General features: G+C 46.8%; 8 protein-coding genes across 8 annotated transcripts; 4 read left to right on the top strand and 4 right to left on the bottom strand.

The window, feature by feature from the left end:
- Positions 1-573: 573 nt before the first annotated feature.
- FPOAC1_005940 (uncharacterized protein) lies at positions 574-2607 on the top strand (the record flags this gene model as incomplete). The annotated part of the gene is made up of 1 exon (XM_044850451.1): positions 574-2607. The coding sequence occupies one exon, from the start codon at positions 574-576 to the stop codon at positions 2605-2607; it is 2034 nt and encodes a 677-aa protein (XP_044709163.1).
- A 498-nt stretch (positions 2608-3105) lies between these two features.
- Positions 3106-5049, bottom strand: FPOAC1_005939 (uncharacterized protein; the record flags this gene model as incomplete). Its single annotated transcript, XM_044850450.1, has 1 exon — positions 3106-5049. The coding sequence occupies one exon, from the start codon at positions 5047-5049 to the stop codon at positions 3106-3108; it is 1944 nt and encodes a 647-aa protein (XP_044709162.1).
- A 973-nt stretch (positions 5050-6022) lies between these two features.
- On the top strand, positions 6023-8420 carry FPOAC1_005938 (uncharacterized protein; the record flags this gene model as incomplete). The annotated part of the gene is made up of 3 exons (XM_044850449.1): positions 6023-6619; positions 6670-8014; positions 8377-8420. The coding sequence occupies 3 exons, from the start codon at positions 6023-6025 to the stop codon at positions 8418-8420; spliced, it is 1986 nt and encodes a 661-aa protein (XP_044709161.1).
- A 630-nt stretch (positions 8421-9050) lies between these two features.
- On the bottom strand, positions 9051-10037 carry FPOAC1_005937 (uncharacterized protein; the record flags this gene model as incomplete). The annotated part of the gene is made up of 1 exon (XM_044850448.1): positions 9051-10037. One exon carries the CDS (start codon positions 10035-10037, stop codon positions 9051-9053), a length of 987 nt encoding a protein of 328 aa, XP_044709160.1.
- A 3696-nt stretch (positions 10038-13733) lies between these two features.
- Positions 13734-14480, bottom strand: FPOAC1_005936 (uncharacterized protein; the record flags this gene model as incomplete). Its single annotated transcript, XM_044850447.1, has 1 exon — positions 13734-14480. One exon carries the CDS (start codon positions 14478-14480, stop codon positions 13734-13736), a length of 747 nt encoding a protein of 248 aa, XP_044709159.1.
- A 241-nt stretch (positions 14481-14721) lies between these two features.
- On the bottom strand, positions 14722-16478 carry FPOAC1_005935 (uncharacterized protein; the record flags this gene model as incomplete). The annotated part of the gene is made up of 3 exons (XM_044850446.1): positions 14722-15378; positions 15464-16293; positions 16346-16478. 3 exons carry the CDS (start codon positions 16476-16478, stop codon positions 14722-14724), a joined length of 1620 nt encoding a protein of 539 aa, XP_044709158.1.
- Positions 16479-17315: 837 nt separating this feature from the next.
- Positions 17316-18737, top strand: FPOAC1_005934 (uncharacterized protein; the record flags this gene model as incomplete). Its single annotated transcript, XM_044850445.1, has 2 exons — positions 17316-17391; positions 17455-18737. The coding sequence occupies 2 exons, from the start codon at positions 17316-17318 to the stop codon at positions 18735-18737; spliced, it is 1359 nt and encodes a 452-aa protein (XP_044709157.1).
- A 944-nt stretch (positions 18738-19681) lies between these two features.
- FPOAC1_005933 (uncharacterized protein) lies at positions 19682-20539 on the top strand (the record flags this gene model as incomplete). The annotated part of the gene is made up of 1 exon (XM_044850444.1): positions 19682-20539. One exon carries the CDS (start codon positions 19682-19684, stop codon positions 20537-20539), a length of 858 nt encoding a protein of 285 aa, XP_044709156.1.
- Between the last annotated feature and the right edge of the window lie 487 nt (positions 20540-21026).

Below are 21026 nucleotides of genomic sequence, written 5' to 3'. Positions count from 1 at the left end.
GCAATCCTGCAATCCTTATGCAATTTTGGATGATTTAATTGGCCTGGTCCCACTTCTGATGCTCGTGCTTCGCCTCTTTGCTGTGGCTTTGAGCTTATCCTTCAATTTCCCGCCTTCCAGGTTCTTGAGAGTTTTTCTCCATATCAACCTGCAAAAGACAAAAGACACAAACTCGACTTTATTTAAGCTTAAACGCTCATCAAGTCAAGTCAAGTCAGTCTGTTGATACGTCGTCCATCACTCTCGTTTCATCTGTTCCGGACTTGATTACAAGACATTAACTATTTGTCCGAGTTTGTTGATTCATCTCTACCGTGTCACAACCGAAAGCATCCATCCATCGCATCATCACCTTCACTTCACCTCTGGCTAGCCCCACCCTTGTTTTCCATCCCTCCCTCAATTCACTTGTTTATCAACAATGGTCGCTTGTTAGTTAACTCTATCGCACCTCATCCATCCATTATCTTGGCACAAGCACATAATAGGACCGAGACTGTCTATCTTGAAAGTGAACCGTCTCTTGAGCTGTAGCCAATTCAATTCAATCCATCCATCTCAACACCGCCAGCCATGAAGCTATTCACAGCATCCCTTATCTTCTTCTCATGGCTCGCTCAGCTTTCGTCTTTCGCTGCTGCCGACAGGATCCTCGAGTCCAAGTCCCTCAACAGCTGTCAACAGGGCTCTTTATTGACTGCTAGTCTTTTCCACGTTGTAGTCACGCCAAACAACTCGATTGCCACCATCAACGTCAACGCCGTTGCCTCGGTTCAGGGCAAGGTTCGCTTTGATGTCGCCCTCAATGTTTACGGATACCAATTCATCCGTCAGATCGTCGATCCTTGCTCTGGCGCCCTTGAGATTCCCAGTCTTTGCCCCATGACACCAGGTAATATCGACATCAAGTTCACTGTCCCACTTGGCGATGCATTGGACCAGATCCCCAATATCGCATATGGCATTCCTGACTTGGATGCTACCGTGCGCGCATTCGTCAACATGACATCCACTGGAGAGAGCGTCGCATGTGTGGAGGCAGACTTTTCCACAGGAAAGACAGTTGAGCAACTATCAGTCAAATGGGTAACTGCCATTATCATCGGCATAGGACTCATATCCTCAGCTCTGATCTCGTTGGCAGGCTATGGCAATGCATCCTCTCACCTTGCTGCCAATACCCTCGCTCTATTCACATACTTCCAAGCTCAAGCTATTATAGGGCTCACAGGAATTACCATGCCTCCCATTGTTGATGCGTGGACTCAGAACTTCCAATGGTCAATGGGCATCATCCGCCTTGGTTGGATGCAAGATATCTTCACCTGGTATCAGCGCGCTACAGGTGGCACACCCGCTCGCATCTTCGATCATCTTGCCACTTCCTCTGTACAAGTCGCCAAGCGCTCTGTTGAGTATATTCCCGGTGCTGCTGCTCTGGTTCGTCGTGGCTTTGCCATGTCTAAACGGTCCAACATTGAGCTCGAGAACGGCTCATTCCTGGTCTACGGCATCCAGCGTGTTGCTTTCCGATCCCGGATCGAGACAACGAATCTTTTCCTCACTTCGCTCACCTTCTTCATCGTCTTCATCATCTTTGCTTGTATCCTTGTTCTCATCGCCAAGGCCATTCTCGATCTGTGCGCAAAGCAAGCCTGGATCAAGCATGAGCGCTTCCTCGAGTTCCGAACAGAGTGGCGCACCCTCCTCAAAGGCATTCTTCTTCGACTTACCCTCATGGGCTTTGCTCCCATCACTATTCTTTCTCTCTGGGAATTCACTCAAGTTGACTCGGCTGCCTTGGTAGTCTTGGCCGTCTTCTTCTTTCTTGCCATCACAATCACCCTCGCATGGGCAGCATTTAAGATCGTTGCCTTTGCCAGACATAGCAACCCAGTCGTCACTCTGTACTCGGACTCGCGCATTTTGAACAAGTGGGGTTTCTTGTATATTCCCTACCGAGCTACTGCCTACTACTTTGTCGTGCCCCAACTTGCCTATATCCTTGTCAAGGGCATGTTTATCGCCCTGAGCCAGAAGAGCGGCGTAGTTCAAGCAGTTGCCCTCATTATCATCGAGGTGGCTGCTTTGATCGACACAAGCGTCATGCGTCCTTTCATGGATAAGAGTGTGAACTCGTTCAACATTGCCATCTTTGTACTCAACTTCCTGAACGCTATCTGTCTGTTTATTTTTACCAATGTTCTGGGTATGCCTAAAATGGGCCCCTCGGTCACTGGGCTTGTCGTCTTTGTCGCCAATGCCGCCTTCTCTCTCATCCTTCTCCTTATGATCATCATATCGAGTGCGTTAGTGTTTTGGCGAAAGAATCCAGATGCACGATACCAGTTCATGGCTGATGATCGAGCATCCTTTATGAAGTCCAAGTCGTCCACGCAGCTTGACACAATGACGCAGCTCGAAGCTCTCGCTGCCACAGCACGTGGTGACCCAACTGGCCATTCTCGCCCGGTTTCCAGGTCATCATCGGAGCTTGCAGCTCAGATCTACCCGCCCGGCCCACCACAGCAAGCTGCGAGCTCCTCAGTTTCCTCAAGAAGCCCCAACAAAGATTCGCAAGTCGACATCAGGACAGCAGAACGCTAAGATATACGCCAATAATGATTGGATAGACAAGCTGTATGAGAGAATTCTATTTCATGTTATATAATTTATTACCTGCCACGGTTGATCGGCGAGTGTACGGCAACATGTTGTCAATACCTAGCAATAGACAAAAGCTAAATCTTTTAACACAAGGTTTTATCCTATATTTTTTCTGTACTTTACTATCAAGTACTAGTCCAAACTAGAGTTATGAAGAGGTTTAGACCAGTATTTAATAGTAAAGTATAGAGAATAAAATAGGATAAAACCTTGTGTTAAATTATTTATAATAATTTAACTCTTTTTTTCTTTCGTATAGATGCCTCTCTTAATAACTGATTAAAATAATGTGCTTTGTTATTGTATGATAATTATGGTCTATAGAGAAGTCTATGAAAGATGCTGGATAGTCGTGTGTGATAAATTCCCATGGAACTTCCAAAAGTATTAATTAATCCTCCCCTGAGTGGTCTATCCTGATATTGTCAACTTGGAGGCCTATCCAATCCACTCTGGCCTTATTCCCAAATCGTTGTCTTGAAAACACATGGCTCTTCTCCTGTCTCGCTTTGCTTTTCTGGCTCTCCAGAATGCTTCATCATCATCGCTGTCAGTGGTGTCTGCTTCAAGAATAGCTTGCGTGTCTAGCCTTGCCTTGCGGTTATGATTCCAGTCACTGCTAGTAGAGACTCTTGCGGAAGCTTGGGTCTCTCTCTCTGCGTGTCCTGGGTGTGCCGCTTTGGATACCGGCCTGTAGCGACTTGGCATACCAACAGTATTGCGTTCGGACGGGGCAACTGAGGCGGCATATCCCCCATCACGTTGGTGAACAGACTTGGCGTAATTTGAGCGAGCATATGTTGACCTCGCATAATTCGAAGACGCATAATTAGATGGTGCGTAGTTGGAAGGGGCATAGTTTGAGGGGGCACGGCTGGGCATCCCACTGGGAACCCCCATGTTCATCACGGACTGCTGTGACGAAAAGTTGTCCCATGGCTGGCCATTTCTTTTTTGATTGATGGTTGCCATACTTCGGAAAAAGTCAGTCTGGGCTTGTATAAAGTTGAACATCTGATGATTGGCAGGGGCTTGAGGAAGATGTGGCACTGCGACTGGCGTTTGTGGTCGAGAATATGGCATTGGCGGTTGCACCATTGGCATGCCATATGCGCCCGGCATTGGAGGTGGCTGATGCGACGACGATGCCCAGTTGAAAGCATTGTTGGTATCGGGGAGCGGCTGGAAGCCATGGCTCGGTATAGCTCGACGCATGGCCTTCGCACGTTCCTCACTTGCTATCACACCGACAAGACCACCGGGAATGGGTTGCTGGTTACTCATCGGCCAAGATGGGTTTGCGTTTCCAGCGAAAGGATCGCGCGGTAACTTGCTGGCAAAAGCCGGCATTGGGGACCGCGGCTGCTGTCTTCTGTTCTCTGGAGCTGGCTGGAGCTGCACACCATACTCCGACCTGCCATCTGCGATATGCATGGGAGCTTCTCTTCCCTCCGATCGTTGCTTTATCTGGAGCAAAGCTAGCGGCACGTCATCCTCATCTTCATCGTCACCGCCGTATTGCGTATGGGCTTCTTCTCTATGACCCCGGACTGTCGTCTTGAAGGAAAATGCGGAAGACATTCGTGAATGAGAACGCATAGGTGGAAGCTCATGCCCCTTTGTTGTCTTCATCATCTGCTGTCGATAGCTATCAAGGTGTACCTGCTGCCTCTTACGCTGTGTCATCTGCTTTCTAGCAAGGTCTACTTCATCAACCACGTCATAATCGATCTTGTCTTCCTCGTTTTCGCCCTCGTAGAAGAGTCTTTCCGTCTCTTCAAGGATTTTCCGCCTCCGAAAACTCTCGAACTCAGCAGAAGTCATGACCTTGCCTAGAGAACGACGGTTTGATAGTCGAGCTGGAGGTGGCGGAGGGAGTAATTCGGCTTCCGAAGTTTCGGGTACAGCGTCTAAGGGCGCGACATACAAGGCAGCCAGTTCTTCCAAGTCTTCATCGATGCGGTGTATCTGCCTTGGGTGCGAGACGGTGCTTGCCGAGGAAGGGAAAAGTGGCTCCGCATCTATCGAGTCGGGTGTGTTAAGACTATCGTCATTGATGAAAGGCCATCTCGGTGTGTCGTCCGCCGTTCTTGGAATAACAAGCTGTCCAAACTCTTTCCCGTCATCATGAGGCAGACTGCTGCTAACATCTTGACTGTTCCATGACCGTGCGTACTCTTCAATGATGCCTGCATTTGAGGAGAAACGCATTGCGGAGCGGTTGGTGCGTTTGGAGGATGCAGGCTGAAGGGGCTCGTTTGAAGAAAAGGCTGTAGTGTCGTGTGGTTCCAGAAACGTGCCGGATTTGACGAAAGGCTGGATCTTGGCGAAATCGAAATCGAGTGGACTGGTCCTATGGAGAGTGGACGCTGTGACGTCCATACTACGACCCTGCCCATAACCGCTTGGTCGTGGAGATGTCACGGATGGGTAATCATCGTGAGAGAAATAGCTGTGTGCTGTCGTCGTCAGAGACATGAAAGGCAGATAGAACACAAGCAAGTTGAGGATCAATTGAAACGAGTCAAGAGATAATCACTGGAGGGGTCTTGAGGATAGGATGTAATGGAGTGAACGAAATCCGGCATTCGACTTGTCATCAGTAGCAAGACATCCCTTGGAAAGGCATCTCATCCCTTCTCCGAAAGGGGGTCATGTCTTGAATATGTTTGCTTGAGCTGTCTCATTGTGGAATCGTGGCGATCTCAGGAATGTATTGGGATTATAACGCGGGACGATAATTGAGGAAAAATACTATTAATAGCAGTGAATAAAGCTTGGTCTTGATTATTCCTTGACTTTTGTGTCTTCATTGAGATTTACCACCTGCGATGTGATGATGTGGCGGGGGGTTGACTAAAATGAGGTAGTGCTTATTTTCAGTGCCAGATAGCTACTAGACTAAATTACAGCACTAACAGACAGTATCGTGAGGACAAACTTGATGATGCGAATTCTATCTACAAGCTGGCTATAGGGACTGCGAAAGAAACACCAAGTCAGTCAGCCTATCAATACAAGAGATAAATATCCTAAAGATGACTTGATACTGATGTTAAACAAAGATAATGCGGCAATCCGTTTACCCAACATGGTTAGCAAGTCTCTGTTGATAGTGTACGCTAACTTGGTTCAGACTCGCATGTGTCGCATCGGCCACGATAACTACTAGGTAAGGTACTAACGAAGCTTACTTGTAAAGAAAGGGAAAAAGAGGAACGCGAATGTCCCAAGCCACCGGACACGGGAGACTGAGTCTCATTATATCCTTCACCCCCTTTCCAATCCGAAAATTAACTACCTTCTATTATAGCTAGACAACCGTTTGCAGACCATCCCTTTCTTCAACCCGCAAATGGCGTCGCCTCCCTCAACTCCAGCTCCAGCTCTAGCTCCAGCTCCAGCTCAAGCCCCTCTTCTCGCGTCAGATTCGGCCTCTGGGCCCGAAAAAAGCGCGAAGCCTGCACCAACTGCCAAGCTCCGCAGCTGTGTCGTCTGTCGCACTCGTAAAGTTCGATGCGATAAGCTTTCCCCATGCTCGAATTGCAGGAGAGCTAATATTCCATGCGTTGTTCCCTCCAATGACCGTCCGCCTAGATGGGCTCGGCGCCTAGAGCGTTTTACCAGTGATGATGGTCCAGTTCAGGTTGACAAGAACAAGAACAAGAACCCGGAGGGTAACCAGGCATTGGATAGACTACATACACTTGAGAACCTGGTTAAAGAATTGAGGAGCCAACTAGAGCAGGCTAATGCCACCAGTAGTAGGGGTGCTTCTTCCGAGGCCGCATCGCCCCCCGAGAACACGAAACCTGCGGCGAGCCCCTCGTCAGCTTCAGCTTCAGCGTCGACAACGTCAGACGTGCAGAAGCATTTCGGCCGAATGGTTCTCAAAGATGCACACCAAAGACGTTACATCTCCAGCGGATTTTGGTCCCGCATAAGTGATGAGGTGAGTCAAGTACACGCTCTTCTTAATATCTGCTCATCAATCTTGCTTAGCTTGAAGGGCTCAAAATGGACGCTCGTAGAATGGGAGATGATGAAGCATCTTCGGATGAACCAGACTTCCCAAGTTCGACTCCTCCGACTCAAGAACTACATCGAGAACCCATGGAACGACACGCCTTCCTATTCCAACATGACTTGTCGCTATCGCCACCCGAAAACCAGGACTTCAACCCGCTACCCTCACAGATACCCTTCTTGTTGGACATTTTTGAAGAAAACATAAATATTATCATATATATTGTTCATATGCCGACCATCAGGAAGATGGTTCGTTCATCTCGGGGGTCAACCCCCAGAATAGATATCAAGAATCAAGCGTTGCTTTTTTCCATTTACTATGCCGCAATAACATCAATGGAGGACGATGAGGTAATGACCAATTTTGGTTCTTCCAAAACCGAGCTCAATCTCAAGTTTCGTCGTGGTCTAGAACAAGCTCTTGCAAAAGCAGACTTCCTCAACGATCCCGACATTGTCCACGTTCAGACTTTGGCCATCTTCCTTTCCCTCGCTCGGCGGTACGATAGCCCTGTATACGTCTGGATGATGACAGGCCTCATGATACGAATGGCTCACGCTGTTGGTCTTCATCGCGATGGGTCCCGGTTTGCGCACTTATCGCCCTATGATGTAGAACAAAGGCGCCGTATCTGGTGGATGGTCATCGTCATCGACATTCGTGCGTCAGAGGACCAAGGGACTGAATTCACCATCACGAGAGATAGTTTCGACACCAGGATGCCCCTCAACATCAACGACTCGGATCTTGACCCCGATACGAAACACGTTCCTGTGGAGCGTCAAGGTGTCACGGATATGTCTCTTGCCATAGCCATGTGCGAGCTAGCGCATGTATCCATGCAGCTAATGTCTTCGAACCTTTTATCAGGTGGCCCAAGTCTTGATGACCAGGCCCAACTATTAGACCATTATTGCAAGAAGTTGGAAGACGGTTATTTTCGGTACTCAATTGAGCCTGATGATATCATCAACTGGGTTGGAATCGTAGTTACGCGGCTGGTCTTGTCCAAACTGACTCTCTTGGTGTACCTTCCCTCGCTATTTACCTCACCTAGCGATCGTTTCTCAGATCAAGTCAGGGACAGGCTACTCATTGCCGCTATTGAGATAGCTGAGCATAACCACTCCCTCAACGCTGAAGCGAGATGTCGCCAGTGGCGATGGATCTACCAGACCTACACCCATTGGTATGCCATAGTCTGGCTGCTCATCGAGATATCTCGGCGACAGTGGTCATCTACAGTTGAGCGTGCGTGGATTGCCCTCCACAGTGAATGGCTGATTCCTCCTCACAACAGCATGGCCAAGAATGTACGTATGTGGATTCCACTACGTAAACTAATGGCTAAGGCGAGGTGTTATCGAGATGCACAGCTTGAGCTCATACGTAACAACCCATTGTTGATTGGAAAGTTGGAAATTATTGACAGTTGTCTACCTGCCCCCACCGACCCGGAATCAAACCCAAATGCACAACGCAAACCCTCTTTTCTTAAGCACTGGCGCAAACTTGTTGGGAAGACATCAAACGAGTTCTCCAGCGACTTGACCACCTCGCATCATGCCTACAGAACCAGTAATATGGCCAACCCAGTCGTAGGACACGGCTTGGACGGTTCGTTTGAGGCTCTTCCATCAAGCCCTGGCCATGATTCAATTGCACTCAATGGTTCACAGTTGCTGCCAAACACAACATCATATCCTCAAAGTTGGAGCGATGACCAACCAATCGGTACAGGTATCGGATTATGGCTTTGGCCTAACCCAAACGAAAGCAGCGAAAATCCCACTGGGATGGACATCAACATGGATATTGACACAGACATCGATTGGAATGCATGGCTGCAATCTGCTACTGGTATGGAGCCAAATGGAGGGAATTCAATGACTTTTTGAAAAATCAGTTGACGAAAAGACAATATTGTGTAACATAAAATATTGTTTAAATAGAAAAAACATTTGAGTGTTATGCTGGGTTAACATGGATTCAAGCCGTGTCTGGAGCAGATGAAAACCGGATTGAGTTATCGACAAATGTGATAGTATTGAAGAGATAACTGCGTGTGCCTTTCAATTTTGACTAACTAAGAATTACAAAAGAAGTAATTTAATGAGAGTATGAGAAGTGAACTTATTCAGCCCTAGCCATCTGTTGTACCGAGTTACAATCGTCAATCATGAAGTAAAGAGCGTTCTCATCAAGTAAAGAGCGTTCCCTTGTCGGGATATGCGAGGGATAAGAAGAATGAGTGAATGCTTGCGTAGAAGTTCTGCTGTCCAAATCTGCACTATCAGAGTGCATGTTACGTGCCTTGAATAGCTCGAGACATGTTGAAGAATGGTGTCCCTTCTTAGTAAGGGGGCTTGTAATCGCCCTTAGGTGGCTTGTAGTCGTCCTTGGGGGGCTTGTAATCGCCCTTAGGTGGCTTGTAGTCGTCCTTGGGAGGAGGCTTGTGTTCAACAGGAGGCTTGTTGTCCTTGGGTGGCTTGTAGTCGTCCTTGGGTGGCTTGTAATCGTCCTTGGGGGGAGGTCTGTGTTCACCAGGAGGCTTGTTATCCTTGGGTGGCTTATAATCGCCCTTGGGGGGTTTGTAATCGTCCTTGGGTGGCTTGTAATCGTCCTTGGGGGGAGGTCTGTGTTCACCAGGAGGCTTGTTATCCTTGGGTGGCTTGTAATCGTCCTTGGGGGGAGGTCTGTGTTCACCAGGAGGCTTGTTGTCCTTGGGTGGCTTGTAGTCGTCCTTGGGGGGAGGTCTGTGTTCACCAGGAGGCTTGTTGTCCTTGGGTGGCTTATAATCGCCCTTGGGGGGTTTGTAATCGTCCTTGGGGGGCTTGTTATCCTTAGGTGGCTTGTATCCATCCTTGGGCGGCCTGTAGTCGTGGTCCTTGTCACGGCCGGGCTTGTGCTCCCACGGGTTGTGAGGCTTGTGCTGAGCAGGAGGTTTGTAGTGATCCTTGGGAGGCCTGTAGTCGTGGTCCTTGCCACGACCGGGCTTGTGATCCCATGGATTGTGAGGTTTCGGCCGACCATAATCATGCTTGCCTCCACGACCTTTATGATCGTAGCCGGGCTTGTGATCCCATGGATTGTGAGGTTTCGGCCGACCATAATCATGCTTGCCTCCACGATCTTTATGATCGTAGTCAGGCTTGTGCTCCCATGGATTGTGAGGCTTCGGCTGACCATAATCATGCTTGCCCCCACGACCTTTATGGTCGTAGTCAGGCTTGCGGCCATAACCATAGTCGCGATGATCAACCTCTCTGCCAGGCTCAGCGGCCGGGGCGGCAGCTATGCCTGAGGTCAATGCCAAAAGTGCAATAGCAGACAGCTTCATCTTTGCAGAATATCAGCGCAGCTAGTGCTGTGTTGAAAAGAAATGTTTGTAAAGAAGGTATTGAATCCCCTGAGCGAGTGAGGAGACAAGAAGAGAAAAGTGATTGTAAGAATGGAAGGTGGATGAGAAGTGAAGAAGAAGTTATTTCAACGAGAGAACAGGTCCCTTTTATATCTTTCTGTGATGCCAATCAGTCTGTGAGCACAAGCAAGGTAACTGCCCTTAAGGAGAAGGAGGATCGACATGGTAACTTGGGGTGTTATGCGGCCATTTCTCCGTATTGATTTTAGTTTTTGCAAACTATATTGTCGGCTTGCCTCTAGGCGACTCGGGACATTCAAACTCTCAAATCATGATGCCTTGATCTGATACTAATCGTCCAAAGGGAGGACAACTGGCTTCTGCATGCCTTTCACCCCATACGAGTACACCCTAGCTAGTTAGGAGAGGTATGGCAGAATGTCGTGAAATCGGGACGAGATCGAAACTGTTGGTCGTGATGCTCAGTCGACATCGTCACTTTCCAGCATCATGTTGTCATGGTTGTATCGATGTTGGTGGCTTGCTTACCATCATCGACGTGTATTCTTGCATAATACAAGGCGCTATTGGATGTGGTATCCAGATTGCATGTGTAATAACAAACTTTCCTCTCTATTGAAGTGCCCCTGAGGCTGAAGTTGGAACTGCAAAGTCTTGTTCTCGTAGGGTGCCAACAACTCCATTTTGGGGAAGTACAATGGGTTGATTGGTTCGTCATGGTGGTATCTCGGGCATAATTAATGTCCGTGACCCGCGGGCATGGTCATGGATTACAACAGGATCGGACAGTCAAATCACTGTACGACGTGAAGAAGATACTATTCTAAGTTTGAGACGCTTACGTGTGTGAACACGAGAATGGCGACTTATGCTCTTTGCTGGTCCTGTCAACAGTTTAGTTGTCCCGTTATTGCGGATATTACTTACAAGAATCAACGACTTTTCGTTGGACAAGAGTCAGACTGTGCAAACTACTCTAAGACTGCTAGTGCTAACAATGTCGTATACATAGCTGGAAAAAGACGCAAGGGGTCTCCGAATGGGCCTGGTTGGACCTTCTTAGACGTTACACATAGCTTCAAGCCCAGGAATGCGGGAATCAAGCCATATCGGGCCTCAACGTTGAGGCAAATGTAACGGTCAACACCAAGACTAACCAAAGACTATGTCTACCCTCTCCACCTCTTGATTGCTGAGGAGGCTAGACAGGGAGAAAAGGCGAACTAACGGATATGGCCATTAGTAGCGCAGGATTAAAGTTTAAACTTGTCACTGCTTTCCGTTGATGAGTTGGCTGCCATTTTGCTGAAATTGAGTTTGGCAATATATTTCCAAGAGATCATCTTGGCTGACCTATTCAGCTTTGTGACCCCTATCGGGACATACACAATACGATTTGTAGTCTTTCCTGGTAGGTTATTTTGAGTGGCTGGTATATGAGCACGTAATCATGCAGACGCCTCTTGAATACGTGAAACGCGATGAATGCAATGTCATGAATCTTGCTGCCGCGTAGTGCGCGTACATGATTTGGAAATCATCGCGATTGGTGCCCGCTCAATACCCTTGTTATTTATTATTCATACCTTTATGCATAATTCAAGCATCAGTTTGCATTCTATCTAATTCGATTTCTGCAAAAGTGGACTATTTTTTGAATCCTCACGCCACGTCTATCTAATATTGGCAACGCTTGTTGGACCAATTGCCCAATCAAGCAACAAGACAAACAAGTAGAACCAAAAGCGTGTTGCCATTTGTTCTTTCCGGACACTTCATCTCCGCGTATTAATGATCTGATGTATGGTCAAGTACGTCACATTGCTCAGCACAGCATTCAATAGTCTTGGTTAGAGTATTTTTAGCCTTGTTCGGAGACTTTTGTCAAATTGAATCATGAGCTAATACAAAATGGCAACGGTAAAAGACTGCCAGACACGCGATATGTGAAACAGGTCGACCTTCGTATTTGAACGAACACCTGCATTAGTATGATGATGACTGGATATGGTCAACGTGATGGCTAGACATCTACATGAAGCAAATCACACAACGCCAGCATCATTCTTGTGCATGATTATGGACTGCTCAGCCGCACGTTGTGCAAGTTCAACGCATAAAGTCGTGATTTCTCGAATCCGTCATTATCCGGAGAGGAGACGTTGATCCACCGATCTCACAGCATTTCCCGATTGAGATACGATACCAGCCTTGTCTATCTTGAGCTTGACGAGTGCTCGGTCGATACAAGTACACATTGACAAATATTAGATCAAAATCAACATAACCTTGCATCCACAGTTGGTTCTGTCATGGCTCTACCATCAACATATCGTCAGGGTTTATATCTACTCATCTTAGTGGAGTGTTCCGTATTCATGCTTAACCTTGGTCAATGTGGCTGACATTACTGCCCGTAAAGACGCCCACTACTGTATGTAATACCAAGCCTAAGGATTCGCTCATAGGCGCTAGATATTCGTGATTCCATATCGGTTCGGAACTCATCCCCCGGCCAGAAGCACTAGGCAACCCATTCCCATTAAACCGAGATCGCTATCCTGCAGTGATGAGCCGACCACTCAAGCTTACGATTTCACAAAAAGCGTTGACTACTCTGCTATACATTCGGACTTTCAGGAAATAATTGAAAAGGCAACAGCCACTGACCAAAATGTGATCAGATCTATTAAAACGCCATACAAGTTATCTACGCGCAGTAGCTACTGGTATCTACAGCGACGATGATTTTACCTGCATTTTGTAAGGGTAATTCGTTGCCTACTGTTTCAATACTTCTTGACCATTTACTGGTCTGGACCTTTCCCTTCATCATTGTGGCATATCACCACTCCGTGTACGAGGTTCTGATGGTTTGTAGACAAGTCTAGACATTGTTCGTGCACCCCCTCCTCTGTATACCCTGGAACCGTAGTAAATGTGGCGGCATTCTTGAGACTCTAGACTCAAATCTAGATGGTGTTGGACGCTTGTTGTCAATTCTACACCAACACGGTGACTAAAAGGTTATCCCTTTTTACGATTGAAGAACACTTTCATGTTTATGTATCTCAAGGTTAATCAACATGATGGTACAAATAGTACTTTAATCCATGATATTGGATTACTAAAGCAGGGTGATGTCCAACTGTATACTGGCATGTACCAAAGCATCAACCGGTTTTTGATAGTCTCATTAATCTTTAACGATGTTATGTGTTGTAAATATATTACCACCGCAGACACGTTAACAGATTTATTAATTTAACTTAGACTTCTAAATCAGGTGCAACTCTTGTCTCAAGAAGTATTAGGGATCCTTACAGTATCTGCTCTTATAGTCATGTTTTTCGTTCTTCAACTGGTTATAGATTTCACGAACATCCTCAGTCCACGGTGATTCATATTGGTTTCGAAGCCCTGGGTAATATATTTTGGCTGATAAAATGGATAACTAAAGGGAGGATACGCAGTACTCAGTTCCTGGCGATATATGCTAGCTATCAGGTAATTCCATGGTGTAGGAGCACCTGATGTGAATAAGAACTACCAGGTAATTATCTCGACATGAGATAAACTGAAACAGACGTTGATGACGTCATTGACTCAAAAAATTCTCGAGGAACATGGAACTGACTGCAGCCGCTCATGACTTTATGCCTTTCTACCGCTGATTGGAATATTTATCCATTCAAGTAACTCGCAGCTGATGGTACCTTGGAACCTTTTGTACCCGTTCCCATTGAAGAGTATGTATCCCATCCCAGACTGCAGCTCGTTAGGCAACGAGTCTTGCATGTTGCCTGCGCTCGATTGGGCAGTGTTCCCAGGCAACACGAGAACAGATCCTTTCCAAGAGAACCAAAACTTGGGTTGTCGAAACGTGTTTTTCTCAAACTTTTTGAACCTTGACTGTTCTTTGTCTTCTTGGGCAGAAATATCAACATCATGGCTATCGGTTGCAATTTCAGACGGCGCTGAGAGGTCGGCGTTGTCGTAAGTTGCTTTGCTTTCAGCTTCATCTTCATGACTATCTTCTTTGGAGCTTGATCCTTCTTCCTCAGAGGCATTCTCGGCATCTAGAATTTCTTGCAGCTTCTTTCGACTCCCTGACATGTATATCTCGGCATCTAAAACGCCCGGTAAATGAAGAGTTCCGACCAGTCCGTGCTCATCGGAAATGAAACTCTGAATAGCAAGTCTCGGTCCAAATTGTCGTTTCGGCTTCTTCCTCGTTGCAGGTGATGAACGTCCCAGAGCCATGTGTTCGGCCTTTGCGCATTGAACTTCATAAACGCCAAAGATGTGTGCGATGTCAGCGGTTTGCGATTTGGGTTTACGTGAACCTCTGTTGTGAACATGTCGAGATGATGAGAACTCGTCTTCCCAGGAGGAATCCATCGTTGGAGCGTAACCTTAGTGAGTAAATAATTATTTGTGAAACTACGAAGTCTTGTCATGACGAAGTTGTCAGGTTAGTATGATCCGTTTATTCGTCGAGAAGCTAAGACCATTGTGGAATAGGCTAATCCATGTCATAGTTAGATGCGATCTGCATAGTAAATGTCCGTGAGAGATTGAAGGAGAATATATATATAATATGCTTCATTATCTAAGCTGTCTTCTTTCCCAAGTGCCCAGACTACTCCGACTTCGGCGGCCACTTCACTCGCTTCTCTGCATGAATATACAAATTGTTGGGTCGAATCAACTGAAAGTAAGGGTCATACTCAATCGGCCCATCCTGCGCCAAACTGAACTTGTATCGATAGACAAGTTTAGGTAAGAAAACCTTGATCTCCTGTAATGCAAAATTGAATCCGACACACATTCTAGGCCCTGTTGCGAATGGAATATATGAGCCAGGAGGTCTATTCTTGACCTGTTCTGTGTCCCAACGATCGGGGTCGAAACGTCCTGGATTCTCCCATACGTCTTTATTGTTGTGCATGTGGTGAAGCGCTGAGATGACTACTGCACCCTTTGGGAGACGATATCCGCCTGGGAGGATCATATCAACCTTTGCGGTGCGACCAGGCTGGAATGATGGATTGTGGAGACGCTGCGTTTCCTTGATAAATTTGTCGAGAAAGGTCAGTTTACTCGTAGTGTCGGCGGTCACTTGGGTATCCTCATCCCAGTTGTTGTCAATAAGCTCTTGAAGGAGACGTTCTTGGTTGCCTGGGTACTTGACCAAACTGTAGATCAACCAAGATAGTAACGACGACGTGGTTGTAAAGCCGGCTGCAGTAGCAACGAGAAGAGCTGGTGCAAACTGCGAAGGTGGAAGTTTGTTGCCCTTGTTATCGGTGGCACGGAGGAAGTAGTCTGTCCATGGTTAGCATATAAAGAATAGTATCAAGATCTCTATGTGACTTGCCGACAACGTTGTCCGCCTTTAGAGCTGCATCTTGGAGCTCGAGGTCTTCCTGGCCTTTGGAGGCTCTGGCGATTGACTCGTCCATCATCTCCATAATCCTGGCCATCGTCTGACGGACCTTCTTCGGGTCACCAAAGGGCATCTGGGCGTACCAAGCACCCATAGAAGATACACGCTTATTCAACTCGAGGTTTTCGGCAATCTTGAGAACCATTTCGTGTAACGGCGAGTCGACCTGCTCGAAATGAGCAAAGTCCATACCCAAAACGAGTTTGCCAACAGCTTGAGAGCCAAGCTTAAGCATATACTGGTAGACATTCCATGCTTCACCCTTTTGGTCTAGCTCGTCAAAGACCTTGAATGATGATTCAACCGTGCGCTGCATAGTGGGTGCATAATGCCTCACAGCCTTTGGCCCCAGCGCTGGCGGTAGGAACTTATGGGCAAGTCGCCATTGCTCGGTATCTGTATCAGCCAAGAAAACTCCTGCTTCTTGATTCTTGATAGGATGCAAAGGATGACCAGGAACGATGTCCTTGGTGAAGTAGTGGTCTTCAGACAGAAAGATATTCGAGAGCTCAGCGCTATTGGTTTGATACAGACGATTCCCCATACTGCTTGTGGTAAAGAGCGGTCCATACTTCTCGAACAGTCTTTGATGATTGCCGAGGTGGTCAGGATAAATTTCGAGATAATTACCGAAATATGGGATACCTGCGGGCCCAGGAACGTCTCTCACGGCGTTTCCATTGATAGAGATAGCTATAGGGTCGTCTATCTCGAGGACTTCAGATACGACGTTGAGTTTTCGGCTATCGTGGATAAAACCAACACCTGCATCATACGTCAGTGATAAGTTTGTTGTTCGAGATGACTTTTTGCTTACTATTGGGTTTGACAATGGCAAAATGGGAGGCAACAATACTTTGCAGCTCCTCGAAATCTATAGCCGGTGATAGTTCAATCTCTCGGGCGGTGGTGGCAACCTCGCCCAACAGGTAGAATTGTTTTGTCGACATTTCGAAAACTTGGCAAAAAACTGTTTAGTCCAATACGAATTAAAATCGTCGAAATCGTTCAACAAACTAAGAGTCCGTCATTAATTATAAAGAGAATTTGGGAGCTGGCATGAAATTGGGCATGACAAATAGGAGCTTTACCTTGACATGCTACCTGAACGCCCTGAGATACGAAAACAGCATGGAGAACATCAGGCATGTGTAACTCACGGTAAAGAATGACGTTTATCATATGAATTCTACCGTTACATCTGCCAATTTCTTCTGTTTCCGCCTCACTAGATTTCTGGGTCTTGGGAATAATGCACATGCCATTGGCCAGTGTCTGAATTACCACTGGCATGAGCCCCTAGTTCTCGGCACTTGCGGCAACTATGCGGAATTAGTACCAATATTGGAGAGAGGCAAAGACCACTCCTAGATCTGAGACTGCGGAATTGCCTTGGCTCTGGGCCACGTCACTCGTCGGGATCGAGTCCGAAGCGGAGACCGGCCTCGGTTTGTGTAGGATCCATAACGGAGCTCGCGCTTCGGCTTCAAGAGTGGATCACTACGGAGCTGCATCTCGGCCCGCTGTGGATGATAATAACCCCTGGACTCTTTTTTTTTGGTCAAGGGCCCATCAGCATCGATAAACAAGACCGGAACATGGTTAATGATAGTGATCAATTCTTTTGACTGGGTTGATAAAGCGAACCACACGCAAGAAACGCTCAATACACTTGCAACCCAACTTCTTATGTTTACTTCTTAGCATCACTTAACAATTCACATTGTCAGTTGACGAACATCGACGTCTTACCAGTGGCCACTAGCATCCTTCCTATGTCGCATACAATGGAGGAATATACCGTTAAACAAGTGGCTGAGCACAACAAACCAGAAGATTCGTGGTTAATAGTACACGGCCACGGTAAGACAAACCCGATTTCCCTCTTCTCATCCGTGATGACACATATAGCTGATCCATTTTTAGTATACGATGTCACTAGATATATAAGTGATCATCCCGGTGGCGCAGATGTCTTGGTTGAATCAGCTGGCACTGACGCCAGTGAAGACTTCGATAATGCTGGACACTCAGAAGATGCCTTTGAGATTATGGAAGATCTCTGTATTGGCAAGATTAAGGGTTTTGAGAAGAAGAAACCCAAACTGAAGCCACTCGCTCCTATTACCACACCTAAGATTGGAGCTGACGGATCCTCTTCTCTGTCAACATTGGCAAACTTTACTTTTGTTCTTGTTGCGGGTATCGGCGCATACTATTTCGGCCGCCGTCACCAACTCAGTGTGCCGAACTGGATGCTTGCTTCTTTGAGAAATGACTCGGCTGGCTCTAGCTTCATCAAAGGCATGATTGTTGGAGGTGGATCTCTTGCGATTACAAACGCAGTACTTGCTCAGCGTTTCACTACCTCAGCTATGAAGAGCAAGCCTTTTACAAGCTATCCTGCACACATGAAGGTACCAAAACGAACTCAGCAAGATAGTCTCCTGCAGCGAGGAATGTTGGACCCCGTTGCCTACTCTCCTCTTCCCCTGGTTAACAAGACTCAAATCACGCCAAATGTTCTTCGCTTGACCTTTAGTCTACCGACAAAAAGCACGGTGCTTGGTTTGCCTATCGGGCAGCACGTCACAATCAAGGCTGACGTACGGGGAGAAACTGTCGCTCGCTCATACACGCCTGTTTCAAACAACTCCGACCTTGGCATCCTTGAGCTGGTCATTAAAGTGTACCCAGACGGAAAATTGACCAACAATTATCTTGCCCATCTTGAGGTTGGAGATGAGGTTCTTTTCCGAGGCCCCAAAGGAGCGATGAAGTATCAACCGAATATTTGTAAGAAAATCGGGTTGATCGCTGGTGGGACGGGTATCACTCCCATGTTCCAAGTTATTCGTGCCGTTTGTGAGCATGACCGTGACACCACTGAGATCTCTCTGATCTACGCCAACCGGACAGAGCAGGACATCCTTGTACGGGACGAATTAGACAAATTCGCCCGACGCTACCCAAAGAACTTCAAAGTTTATTACATACTAGATGAACCCCCCAACGACTGGAAGTATGGCTCGGGTTATGTCACCCAGGAATTGATCAAGGAAAAAATGCCTGCACCGAATATGGATTCTAAGGTCTTCTTATGTGGTCCACCAGGAATGGTAAATGCATCTAAGAAGGCACTTGTTGGCTTGGGATATGAGCAGCCTGGATCTTCGGCGAAGATGTCGGATCAGATCTTTGTGTTTTAAATTAAGTAGTTACGCATTTCGTTAATGTTGAGGGAAATCGGCGATGGAAAGCTATAATTGTGTCAAATAACGTTTACCAGCATGTGGTTAACGAGTCATATTGTTTTATGTTGTTTGTAAGTCATAGATTGTATAACTATCTTGTCCCTAATCTAGTGTTTTGTCTGCATGCGACACAGGTTTTGGTGGCCTTGATGCAATCCACCGCAAAGGTTTCGAGGTATGATGTCATTAAAGTGATGTGAGATTTCTAGAACAAGGACAATTCTCCATGTGCTGATCAACAGTTACCGTTGGTCGTACTAGCCAACAGAAGTAGGAGTGGATGAAACCGTCCGGATAAGACTTTCATGTGGGCAACATGCTATTTTTCGAAGATTCTAAAGCCAAGGTAACCCACTTTTCCTACTACCGAGGTGTGGAGTTTTGAGGTTTGATCCAATGCTGTTGCGGATCCAATTCATGCGAATCGCACATCATAGACATACGCAACAAATGTTCAAGACCTTTACATGTCGGAACTGAGATGAGGCGAAGCCCGATATTCGTCATAACGCGGACAAAAAACATACCGACAAAACTGAAGACTTTGCATCGCAAACCTCGTAGCAACAAATGCTCTTACCACGAGCTGATCCTTGCTGTCGGAGTGTCGGGACTCTAAGTTGAGTTGAGCCTCATTCTTTAGTTCCGCAGGCTTCCGCATTGTTCTGATGCCGTAGCTCCCACATTGCTGTTCCGTATCGACGGTCGTTCAGATCAAGCGCGATCGGTTTAATCCCGACAGCAATGCTTTGATGTAATCATGTATAAGACAAGACACCTTTGACAACCCCCATAAATCGTTCCTCCTTCTTATCGGTTCAGATATTCACAGTCAAATAACCACACTTTGACACGACAGTCCAACCCAGCCAATTACTTATCATTTATCAACTACAACCATGAATTCATTCACTCTGCCCTCAACTGTCGGGCGATTTGTTGCTGTACTTGGAGGAGGAGTCCTCGGACGTCGTATTGCCTGTGGTTGGGCTGCAAGCGGATATGACGTTGTCATTCGCGATCCAAGCCCTGAACAGAGGGCAGCAGCTTTGGAATACTGCAACACCAACATGTCGGATTACTCAGACTCCAAAGTCCGTGGGTCTATACAAACCGTTGAAGGCCTTCGTGACGCTGTTGAAAAGGCCTGGCTTGTCATCGAAGCTGTGCCTGAGAAGCTTCCTATCAAGATTGAGACATTTGCCGATCTAGAACGCCTCACAACGGAGGACACAATCCTTTGCAGCAATTCTTCCTCGTACAAGTCTAGAGAAATGGTTCAAGATCTCCGGCCTGACACAAAGCGACGTGTCCTGAATATGCACTACTATATACCTCCTGACTACCGTGTTGTCGAACTGATGACGGACGGGGAGACGGACGAGAGTATCTTCCCGTTTTTGTATGAGAAACTTGAGGAGATCAAGTTCCACCCCTACGTCGCACGAAAAGAGTCGACTGGTTTCATCTATAACCGTCTGTGGGCTGCTATCAAGAGAGAAGTTTTGAACATTCTCGCTGAGGATGTTTCTACTCCTGAGGAGATTGAACGCCTCTGGAAGGAGATGTGGCATGGCAAAGAGATGGGCCCTGTGGCTATGATGGATATGGTTGGTCTCGATACTGTATCTTTCATCGAGCAGCACTACATCGCCGAGCGAGGTTTGCCTAGCACCCCTGTCGACTTTCTCCAAAAGTACATCGATGAGGGCAAGCTTGGTGCAAAGTCAGACAAGGGCGGGTTGCTACCGTACTAAGTTAGATCGCCAATGAGTGTACGACAGAGATACCAAGCCCGGCAAAAACAGCATCATCTCGCTCGGGGATTACAAGAGGCCATTGGCATGGAGACCAGAATGATCTGTGCTAAGACCACATGCGCTCAGAAACATTGCGGTTACCTATGGTCAGTATGATGACGTTAACAGGGCAGGTTTTGTTAACTGGGTTTCTGAAGATATATATCAATATTACTTCATCTATTATATATCTATGATACCAAGGTCCCAGTCTGTGACGATGTTGATCCCGACTCAGATTATTAAGACATGAAGTATAACACTGGTGTAAAACAAATTCTTTAGTAAGTAGCTATAACTATTATTAAAATCGCATTATAGAAATTTAAATGAGTTAAGGATTTTAGAGATGTTAAGTTATTTAAATTGCATTAAACTAAGAGATTATCTGTCCTGCCAGTGGTGTTATTACTCGTTGGCTAGCCGGGAGGGGGGGTGCCAACTA

Source organism: Fusarium poae, chromosome 2 (genome assembly GCF_019609905.1).
Source record: "Fusarium poae strain DAOMC 252244 chromosome 2, whole genome shotgun sequence".
NCBI lineage: Eukaryota > Fungi > Ascomycota > Sordariomycetes > Hypocreales > Nectriaceae > Fusarium > Fusarium poae.
This window is presented reverse-complemented; position numbering and strand designations above follow the sequence as displayed.